The sequence below is a fragment of the Oculina patagonica genome, chromosome 1 (genome assembly GCF_052425735.1).
Source record: "Oculina patagonica isolate OP01 chromosome 1, crgOcupat, whole genome shotgun sequence".
In the NCBI taxonomy this organism is placed as follows: Eukaryota; Metazoa; Cnidaria; class Anthozoa; order Scleractinia; family Oculinidae; genus Oculina; species Oculina patagonica.
In genome coordinates this window covers 8,423,154-8,434,554 of record NC_135758.1, presented here as the reverse complement: position 1 = coordinate 8,434,554, position 11,401 = coordinate 8,423,154, and the positions used below count along the sequence as shown (strand labels likewise).

At 40.0% G+C, this 11,401-nt stretch overlaps 1 protein-coding gene across 3 annotated transcripts in view; it reads right to left on the bottom strand.

Annotated features, from left to right (window-relative positions):
* The window catches only part of LOC144654214 (uncharacterized), a 95,684-nt gene extending 85,859 nt beyond the window's left edge, over window positions 1-9,825 (bottom strand). For 2 of the 3 annotated variants that reach the window (XM_078514316.1, XM_078514310.1), the window contains exons 1-2: window positions 9,781-9,825; window positions 3,372-6,948 (exon numbers count right to left, since the gene is read on the bottom strand). In XM_078514316.1, the coding sequence (XP_078370442.1) occupies window positions 3,374-6,931 (3,558 nt within the window). In that variant the 5' untranslated portion in view covers window positions 6,932-6,948; window positions 9,781-9,825 and the 3' untranslated portion in view covers window positions 3,372-3,373. Of the gene's footprint in view, window positions 1-1,915; window positions 2,754-3,371; window positions 6,949-9,780 lie in introns of those variants that run through there. The other variant, XM_078514301.1, reaches the window with a different exon arrangement.
* Window positions 9,826-11,401: the final 1,576 nt, after the last annotated feature.

The window sequence follows — 11,401 nt, the reverse complement described above, 5'->3', positions numbered from 1 at the left end:
CTTCGTTTGTATGTCAAACCTCCCAGAACTGCAATAACAGCTATTTAGTCACCGACTATGGAACACGAAATTCGTGCGTGTCATTAGCCCACCTTGTAAGCGCAGAAATTAAAGTGAAGGTAATGGGGAGGGATAGAGGAGATAGTCCTCACAGACAGAAGTAAACCAGAGCAAAGAATGATATCGAGGGACTGGATTCGGTGAAAGGAAACCCAGCAAAAAGCACGATCATGAGGGGACTGGGAAGAAGTTATCTTCCTTAAATTTTCCCCAGTCCCTCATGACCATACTCTTCTGCCCATATCCCAGCCTTGCACTGCATTGTCCTTAATTGCATTGCTACATGTGCGCATATACCACAGGCTGGCTTCCTCAAAACACGATAAAGCTAATCCAGGGTAAGGGTGAATTCGATTTCAGTTTTGTAACACAGATTTCAGTAAAGGTTTTCTGTTAACATTTTTTGTTTCCAGTTTTAATTTGACGTCGGATAATCACAAACTATACAAAGCATAAACAATTAAACACTTTTATTTGAGAGACTTTGAATCCTGGGTTTGTTTTAATCGGCTAGATGGTAATTTATCTGGCGGATAGCATTTCAACAAACGGGGCCAGAACTGCTTACTTGCTTGCTTCCCATTGTTAGCCTTCGGCCCTACTTCGATTTTCGTGCAAAATATTTTATGCATTTCTGCGAGGCCAAGGTCTTTATGATCATCCGTAAGAAATGGAAGTCAAATCAGTAGTCTTGAAATTAGCATTTTAAGGCGCGTACTGACATAATAATATTAGGCTTAAATCGTGTGTCCAAGCCAAAGAGATAAAAGATATTTGCTAGAGGGCCTGGCTTACGACAAGCTGTTAAGCTTCACACGGTGGGAATCGCATCCGTGTGCAGGTAACCGAGAGAGTCGTGGGGAAAAATTCATCTATAAATGAGGTCTTACTTTCGTTGATTTGTTCGATTTTGCTAACGAAACAATTTAAATCTCTGATTTGTAACATGTAAAAGCGTTTATTAATGCCATAAACACATAAGCACAAATTTTAGAGCGCTTAAGAAAGTAGTCAAGCATTAAAACTAATATTAATTGTCAGGGGCGGATCCAGGGGGGGGGGGGTGGATCCCCCCCTTGATCCACCAGAAAAACAAAAATAAACATATTAAAATAAAAAATAACGACAATGTCTATCCACCTTTGATAGTCAGGCGGCCGTTCAAAGTTAAGAAAGGCCTGTTTTACGAACTTCTGGCTTAATGTAACAAAACATGTGTGTATAATTTTAAAAAATTAGATTCCTTTTAACTTTCAAGAGTTGTTTTATCCTTGCTGGAATGATTTTCTTCTCCATTTACATCTTTTTTAGCGAGTTTTTGTACCGTTTTTTCGCATCGAAGCGATTTCACAAGCAAGCAAAGTCGCCAAAGTTGTCCCCAGGCCACTTTGCCAAGGGCTAAAAATTTCCATGCACGTGGGTGAGCAAAACAAACGCATATCTGTTCTTTCCTGTAAGTTCCTGGCTTGTCAACTTTAAATTTCAATCACTGTTTATTTCATAAGTACTAGACTTTTTCTCCGAAATATAACTCAAGGTAAGTTGAAGAAAGAATATTTTGCGTCTAAGAGGCTTCAACTTTTCAAAATTTTCTGAGGGGAGCATGCCCCCACATCCCCCTAGGGGGATGGAGCCTTTGGCTCCATTAAATATGGGCCTCAGACCCAAAATCATTTGCACTCCCACGTTCAAAAAACTGCCTAAAAGCCCGAACCCCCGCCCCCCCCTCCCCCCATAAAAACAAACTGGGGCTGGAACAATATAGTAAACAAAAATATTGGTAAACAGCCACCCCCCTTTGAAAAATCCTGGATCCGCCCCTGATTGTAGTGTTCAATACCTGAGCAGTCTATGCACCTTTCTATCAAAGCACTAATTTATTTCATCTGCATGCGTCACCAAGCCTAATTATAAGTATATCTTCGAATTTGTCATTTTTAATTTTACTTTAATTACACAATCCTTTTTATATTAAATGCTTTTACCAGATACAATTTAGTAACCGGTGCATTACAATGACCTTAATTACCGTACAAAACAAAGAAAATACAACTGACGGCTTCCATCTACGCTGGTCAGGAAATTCCTTTATAGCACAACTATGGGCGTATTTATTTGCATCAAACGCGTATAGCCCTCGCATTTGCCCGTCGGAATTTTTTATTTTTTTCGAGCTTAAAACAATAGAAAATTCCAAACGGCAAATGCGACGGCTATACACGTATGTTGCAAATAAAAACGCCCATTATAGCGTTCAAATGTACAATAATGCAGTAGTTTTACACTTTCATTTTCAAATACGTGATAGGATATCTGGTAAAGTTGTTCGTTATGAAAGGAAACTACTATAGTAACTCCCTAAAAGTCGATAATATATATATACGCAAACTAGTTTGCTCTGCGCTTCAAAAACGTTACTTTGGCTTCAGCATCACATTTTTCTCAATACCTCTGTTGATCAAATGACTGGAGAAGTTCAAGCCTACAAAGTTTCATTACATCAAAGCGTCGACGACCCGAGAATCTAAAAATTGACAACAAAGTCTTCAAATATCCTACGTCAACATCAAGGTAAAAATTGGTACATGTACAATTCTAATCTTAAATTTTGTTGCTTTTTGTAGTCCTTTAACAACAAGATGAATCACAGTCTGTCTTGTCAGATTTCTTTATTTTCCTCTGGTACTTGACTCCTGCAGGAACAAAAAAAAACACAAAATGCGTTAGTAATAACGGGCTATGCCTTATAGCTTAATGTATCTAATGGGGTTTGCCAACACATCTTTGTCATTCTCATTTACTTTTAAAAGACAAATCGTGTCCACTTGACATTCTCTGATTCTTTGTACAACAAACTTGAGACGCCGTGGATAGTGTACAGACAGCTTATACACTGGGTACACTTCCTACGTGATCATCTACTGTGCGGCTACTCAAACCAAACTACCCATTCCAATAACGTTCTTTGCAACTTGACTTATAGAGAGAGAGTGTTAAAAACATGAAAATGGACACAATTTTATCAGTTGTGTAGTGTGCAGGTTGTTCGATCGCTAATTTGTTTTGGAAATCTTTTACAGAAAAATCTAATACAAAATTTGTCGTGTGGCATTAGTTGCATGTACAGTCGCACCATAATCGGTGTGCACCACAAAGAAACATTCTTCACTCATTCTACATTCATTTCCTGTATTTAAATGACACATCACCTCCAATTACCATTGAATCGGCGTGCCTTCTAGATAAATTTCCTACATTCAATAACTATGTACATCAGCGAAAGGCCAAAAAACATAAAACTCAGCACTTACATTTACTTTTTGAAGTTAAATGACACATCATCTCCAATCAGCATGAATGGTGCCCACTTTCTCACTTCACTGTATTGTGGATTTCCTCTCATCCATTTCATGGTCTCATGAAGAGACTCACTGGCACTCTTCCCACGGACCAAGTGTCCATAGAATTGCTTCATGAACTCCATCGTTGCACTGTCGTCAACAGCCCACAAAGACACCAACACGGAGCGTGCACCAGATCCTAAGAACGCTCGGGCGATTCCAACAACTCCTTCAGCTTTGATTTGCCCGCGTCCACTATGACAACAGCTGAGCACCACCAGCTTGGCTCGCAACTGAACCTTTGAGATATCGGACATTGTCAGCACAAAGTCTTCTTTCTTCGGTTTGCCTTTAATATGCTGGGCAGGGGCTAAGGCGATATCTCCTCTGTCTGCATTGCCGTGTGCAGCGATGTGAATAAGACTCACTGAGTGTATCTCCTGAAGCACAGCTTGCTTGGTGGCTTGTTTTCCAATTAAAGGGCGAACATGCAGCAACCGTCCGATCATCTCTACTTCCTCTCTGGCACAGGGAAGAGGGTCTAATTCGGCGAGGCCTACTTCAGGATCTCCCACAATCAGGACACCTGTTTGACTGTGATAGTTCGCTGGACTGTCTTGGATCAGCTTGAGTGTCGTCAAAGAAGGAATGAAACGAATCCTGAACTTTTCAGACAGATATTCGCCACTCTCGTCCATCAGCGCTGCAAAAGGAATTCTGTATAAAGAACGATCAGGAACGATGATGATCTCAGATCCTTTCAGAAGTTTATGCACAGGGGCTATGATGATGTTATACAAATCTTTTAAGACTCGTGGATCCTGGTCTCCTTCGTTCTGCTCCGTGACCTGAGAGGTGGTGACACCTTCTTCAACTTTTGATGGGGATCTTTCCGTAGTGTTTTCTTCCCATAAAAACAGCGAGCGATCTTCGCATCTTTCTCCTTCTAAAAGCCCAAATGTTTCGTAAAACTGATTCACCAACGTTTCCAGCAAGTCTTGAATAGACGCACCTTGAGGTCGGATGTCTGCAGTGAGATCTTTATTTGTTACAACGTCTACCCTGCTAGCCCTTACAATCCAACAGAGAAGCTTTACATACACAAAACAAAATGATAGACATGTGCATGATTTGTTTTTAATGACATTCGCGAAGTCAATCCATCGATTGGGATCAAAACCAGGCAAATCCTTACAGGAATATCTAGTTGCGATTAACTCTGCTAATGATCTGGCACGTGCAAGCTCTGAGATTGACAATGCCGCGTTGACGCATTTCAGTTTCAACAAGACAGTAATCATTAATCGATAAGGAGCAGCATTTTTGTCAGCAAACCCTATCTTGTAATATTCGCTCTCCCCAACTGATTCTCTCATGTCTTCAAGGCTCTTAATGCTTGCTGAGAGATGCGATAGAGCTTTGGGAGTATCTTGACACACCACATATACCATTGCTATGTTGCAATAGCTCATGCTCTTCCCATGGACGTCTCCCATTTGTTCACAGATTTCAAGTGCTGTTTTAAAAAAATCTAATGCTTTCTGAAGTTCATTCTGAGACAAGTACAACGATCCTAGGTTGTTGTTCATTGTCATTTCACCCTTTTTGTCAGCGGTTTGTCTTGCAATTTCCAAAGCCTGTTCGTAACATTTCCTCGCCTCAGCATATTCACCCAGTGAAGCATGCAAAGTTCCTAAGTTACCGAGAGCAGTGCCTTCCCCATCTTTGCTTCCAATTCCTTTTGTGATTGCCAGTGACTTTTCGAAATACTTCTTGGCCGTAGTAATATCACCAAGTGATTCATAAACAGTTCCAAGGTTACCGTTCATTACCGCTTCTAGCCTGATGTTTCCGACTTCTTTGCTGATTTGAAGTGCCTGTTTGCAATACAATTTTGCTTTGTCAGGTTCTCCGATCATTTTCTGTATTTCTGCCAAGTTGGATAAAATGTTTGCTTCTTTTGTTCTGTCGCCAATTTCTCTGGAAGTTGCAAGGGCTTTTAGGCAAAATTTTTCAGCTTTTACATATTCCCCAAGATGCTGACAAACAACTCCCAGGTGATTGTATGCTGCAATTATTCCTTCGGTTTGACCAGTTCGAATGTTTATCTCCAGTGCCGTCTTAAAGTAATCATATGCCGTGACAAAATCACCAAGATGCTGGCAAACAGTTCCGAGATTTCCGTAATCTCCTCCTTGCCCTCTGAGGTGCTTTGTTTCCTTGGAGATAGAAAGTGCTTGTTCATGGCATTCCCTTGCCTTACCATAGTCTCCGAGAGATTGATAAACAGTACCAAGGTTACAGTATGTTCCCCCTTCTCCTCTTCTATCACCAATTTGTTTTTTGACAGCAAGCGCTCTTTCATGACATTTTATTGCCTCGTCATATTTGCCAAGAAAACAGTAGAGGTCTCCAAGGTCACTAATTTCAGATCCTTCGTTTTCTAGGTCGCCAATTTCTTTGTAGATTTCAAGTGCTTTCTTGCAATAGCTCTCGGCCTTTTTCAAGTTGTTCAGATCGCGATAAAACCCCCCTAAATCACTGTATGTCAAGGCTTCTGCTTTTCTATTGTCAATTTCTTTGCTTATAGCGAGCGCCTTTTGGTAACAATGTTTCGCTTCGTCATATTCACCAAGAGATGCGTGGACGTCGGCAAGGCTTCGGTAATCTATGATTTCTGCATCTTTGTCTCCGATTTTCACGCTTATATCGAGAGCCCTCTGTTGCAATGTTTTTGCTTTTTGGAATTCACGAAGGATGTTGTATACTTTCCCAAGCTCGCCACAGGCCACTCCCAGCTCTTTTATCTCACCAGCCTCCTCCAAGATTGCTATTGCCTGTTCATAATGTTGTTTTGCCTGTTGGTATTCTTCCATTTTTCTATACAGATTGCCCAGGCTGCGAAGAGCTCTTCCTCCTTCTTCTCTGTTGCCAGTTTCTTTCGAAATTGCAAGCACCCTTTGAAAATGGTCCTTCGCTTCAGGGTACTCGAAAAGCGACAAGGACAACTCACCGAGTTTGCTAAGAATCATTCTTTGCCTTTCCTTGTCACAAATTTTCGCTGCCACTACAAGCATTTTGTTTAAATTTTCTTTTCGCTTGATAACAGGTATGTCAAAAAAATTGAACACCATCATCTCGCTTAAGTAACATGTGAATGCCTTCTCGTATTTTTCTTTGGCTTTCACCTGCTCGCCAGTTAACTGATACAAATCGCCAATTTTGTCTGCCAATTCAGCTGCGCTTCCAACATCACCAATTTCGCTGCACACGTGGATTCCCTCCTCGCCACTGTCGACAGCATTTTTATAATCACCAACAAGACAGTAAAGATTAAACAGCCTTTGATATACCAGCGCGTAGTGTTCGATTAGTTTCTCCTTTTCTAGCTTTGTAGAATACCTCTTCAGAAGAACCAAGCATTCACTGAACAGCTCAATGGCGTTACTGTATCGATAAGTTTGAAGCAAAACTGTGGCCACTGCAATGCCAATAAAAACAGCTTGAAGAATCTCTTCTACGTTGTCCATAACAGTTTAACTGTAACCTGACAAAAATCGTAAGAAATGAAATTAAACATAACCTTAGATAGCTCGCGTTATAAATTTTATTAATTTTTCAGGGGGGGGGGGGGTTTGCGATCAAATTCCCCCTCTACTGCCTATTGTGTAAAAAACAACCGATTCTTTTGATTGTCCCGGTTTAGTTTATGGGGACTGTAACAATGCATAGAAATGCGATCCAGTGCACCTTTTGTTACAAGGTAGTCTCCTTTTGTCCCTAGGTACGCTTAAACCTCTCACACGTTGTTGTGAGACAAGATTGGTTGGTTACGATATTTCCTGTTCCAGTCATGTGGCTAGACTTTTGTTTTCTATACGAGTTTGCGAGAGCACTCGTTTATTCCTCTATATGTCACTTAGCAGTTAGTATGATATATCAGTGTCCTGAACAATACTTAGTTATTAAATTTTAGACCAGTGACTTGTGCATAATATGATCGTTATTGGTTATTACTATATACACCAAAAATGAGGAAGATAAAGACGATTTCTCAGAATGGGCGTTAGTCAGTTAGCACTTGTGAAATACCTGCCGTTTTAATTAGCCATATCAATCTTAAAGAAGTAAAACAGGTTACATGGCTTTACAAATAGCCGATCCGCGGTGAGCGCGTACATGTGGGGGGTTATGAAGTTAGACATCACATGTTCATCGGAAACTTATTTTCACGAAGGAACGCAACATTAGATAAATTAACTGCACCAAAATAAACTGATAACGCACATCACGCTACTAAGCAGTAAAGGGTAAAAACGTTAGCTCTGGGCAGGTAATTGAGGGAAAAAAGGTAATCGCAACATGATATAGATACACTGCACCAAAATGAGATGAGATGGTAATAGATTCACGGGAGTGATCACGCAAACAGAATTCACGATGTAAGACCTAGAAGTGGATTCCGGTGATACAGGAAGTAACATAAGAGGACATTAAAAACCTATAATTAATAAACGTCACGCTAGCTAGCAGTAAGTGATTACAATTTGAGCTTGCTGTGACCTCAGCCAGATAGCAAGTGCATACAGACACCATTATTGAAGAATTTTACAAGGCTGACTCAAAATATTTTCTGTAAGACAGCTACCTTCTTATACCATTAACTACCGCCCTCAGTCACTGCAAGATCTGAAAAACCGTTGTCAACGTGTTTGGTGAAATTCTTCTTTAAACAGCTCACGTTCTCAAAGAACGTGACAGCTCGACTGGTGAGGAGTCACGTGACAACTGTCGTAAAGCCACGAACCAACCTCTAACGCGGTAACATAGTGTCATGAGGGGCATTCATACTTTTATAAGTGACCAATTCAAATATCTACTATCCGACGTGCCAAAACTATTGAATAAGTTGAGAGATAAGGCAGGCAAGCAAGAAAAGAAGCAGAGTGAAGGAAGATATAATGGGGGGCTCACTTCGATCGATTCGACTCGCTTTTCGCCCTATCTCCTAGCAAGAGGCTTATCCACAGGCTGGTGCATTGAATTTCTCAGTAGCAATACTAATTAGTAATTATGGTTTAATTTTACCCTATAGTATTTTTTTGTTTTGTATTAATATTTCCTTGGATTTGTTTTCGGGAGAAATTGTAATCAAGCATCTTTAGAGCGGTATTCTTTTGGAATTTTCTGGATCCGTCTCTGATTAGCATATGATATAACATACTGGGCCGGGTTGTTTAAAGACGATTAGCGTGAAATTTGAATTGGTTTTACAACTTTTCAGTGTGGTTTTCTTTTTATATTTTCTGCCTTTTAGTTTTGAAGTGGACCAATCTCAAACTCCACAAAAGCAGTACATCAGCAATGAATAACACTTTTACACTTTTCTTATTAACATATATATAAAATATATTATTATGTTTAGCTTCAGCAATCAAGTGTAACATCGCGGTTTAAGTTCGCACGTACGCAAATGCAATGCAGGTTTTATTGCCTACCCGGTTAATATTCTAAAATGTTTTCATTGAACGCTGCTCAGTGCTGATACAAAATGAGACACAGCAAACTTAGCTACACAGTTACAAAGAAGAACATTGTAAACTGCAGAAGCAAGTAGATCCAAAGTGAATGCTTTTTGTCTGTAATCACAGCTGGACACTTTGACTTCATAATCGATCCATAGTGGTAATAACAAAATAAGCCCACAATTTAAAAACACTACTGGACATTTTTCACAACACACTGATCCAATTTTAAGATTCTTGTTCTCCTGAACAGAGGATTAGATCAGATTACACAAACTGGTCAGTTCAGATACAATTATTCATGCATTCTACTTGGCTGCAACACGATCAACAGTGCGCATAGAATTAAACTAATTTTAACCATTTACCAAGCTTTACTAACTTACTTTGTACTTTAAAAGTTTTAAAATAATGTCAATCGGTCGCATCGACATATCTGTGATAGTCATGACCACTATTACGGAATAAGTGCAAACATGGAATGAAATACAGTGTTTGTTAAAATAACAGTCCTTAAATATTCAATCCTGAAAGTGATATGGTCCGATATGTTCGGCAGCCTACATACAAATGTATGGCCGCAATAAACTTATCTAATCATTTCGCATTGAATTTCCTGAAAACATCATCCTTCACGCTTTGTTTGTCTTTGCATTTAAAGCAGGGTTTCGAAGTGATGCTGGCCGCGGCGATGAATAGACAGAAATCTTTGAAATTTCCGCCTCAAACTCAAGCCACGCAACAAGCCAGCCGTTCAGTGAACTTTATCAAATCAAGATTAATTTCACTGAAGTATTTAAGGATTATTTCTAATGCCGTATTCTAGTACAATACAAGATACAAGCTGTACTTACCGGGTTGTTCCAAAACGAAAGCGGAAGACGAAACTGTTTTCGTGATGTCTGCTTCTTAATATCTACCTCATGTAAGTTCCCTAAAATCAGGAATCGGACAAGGAAACGCGAACAAAAGGATTTTCCCGCTCGGCTGACTTATCAACCATGACACAAAAAAATTAATAAATAAAAAATAAGACAAAACGAAACAAAGCACGATGTCTGCGCGCAGCAGTGGGTTGGAAGAGTGTTTTGTGACGCTGGAATATCTCGCTCCCCTAGTCCTTATTCCTTACTTTGTGTTTTGATTTGGAAGGAAATGAAGTCAGTAGCCTCCATTGCAGACAAAAAGGTTTCCACAGATTATATAGCCTGTTACAAACATCCAGCTGTTGATTGGGTGGAAAACAAAAACGCACGAAAGCAGAAAATAAAATAAAATAGAACGACAATGTTTAAATTTTCACGTACGCGCGTTTATTTTGCTCACTCTTAGAGCTTGGAGCAAGCTTTACATTGCTCCCTTTAGTGTCAGCAGATTAAACATGGAAATGAAACTATTGTGTGTCATTAGGCTACCTCAGCTAGTAGACGCAAATAAGAAATGAAATAAGAAGAGGAGAAAGGGGAGTCGCGTAGTATTTTTCCGAGCCCCGTAGGGGCTCGAAAAAATACGAGCAATGAGCAAAATGTCCGCTCGTATTATATGTTAAACCATCGAATAAGGGATTTATTATTCCACTAATTTTTCACTTTGTTTGGGCCAGTATTCCGTAAGTTTGTCCGCCCGTATTTTTCCCTGTTCTACTGTGTAATAACGTGGCATATTTTGCAAGTTCTTTTGCCCTAATATGGTAAAATGGAGCAATAGTAGAATAATAAAGTCCCTTATAGCCGGAAGATGACGAGAGCAAGAAGATCAAGGAACTGAATTCTGAGGAGGAAGGAAACCCAGGGGTTTGTTTTTACCCAATCCCTCACGATCGTGTTTCGTTTAGTCTTCTGGTTCAGTTCAACCATTTCTCTGTGCTTGCATTGCTACGCGTGCGTGTGTAACACCGTCTTATTTACTTATTTGCATCCCAAAGTTAGCCTTCGGTCCTACTTCGATTTATTGCATGGTATTTAAATACGTTGTTCAGAGGGTCTTCATCTACAGGAATCGGCGGTTGAATCAGTAATCTAAAAGACATTTCTAGGCACGGTCGTAATGATACTTCGCTTACACGGTGTCCAGGCTAAAAAGATAAAACTTCTTTAGTAGAGGGCTACACTATTTACAACTGTACGCAGTTGAGTGCAAAGAAAGGAGGGCAACAAATAGAGTCGCGGGGGAGAATTCATCTTCAAACGTGGTGTTACTTGTTTCGTTGATTTGTCGATTTCGCTAAAGGCTGGTTCTAATATAATCGCCCGATCGTTTCTATCGCCTCTGTCACTTCAAAAAGTTTTCTTACGATCGAGGTGATTATAAATTATGAGAACATTACACAGGCGATCGTCTGCGGCGATTGGGGCGATCACGATCGCTTGGATCGCCCGTGTTCTATCCTTTCAGCTTCTCTTTCCCTTTTTTCGCCGTAAAACTATAATAACTGGAAAAATAGGAGACCACGAGTTTTGCTCTTTCATTGAAGGC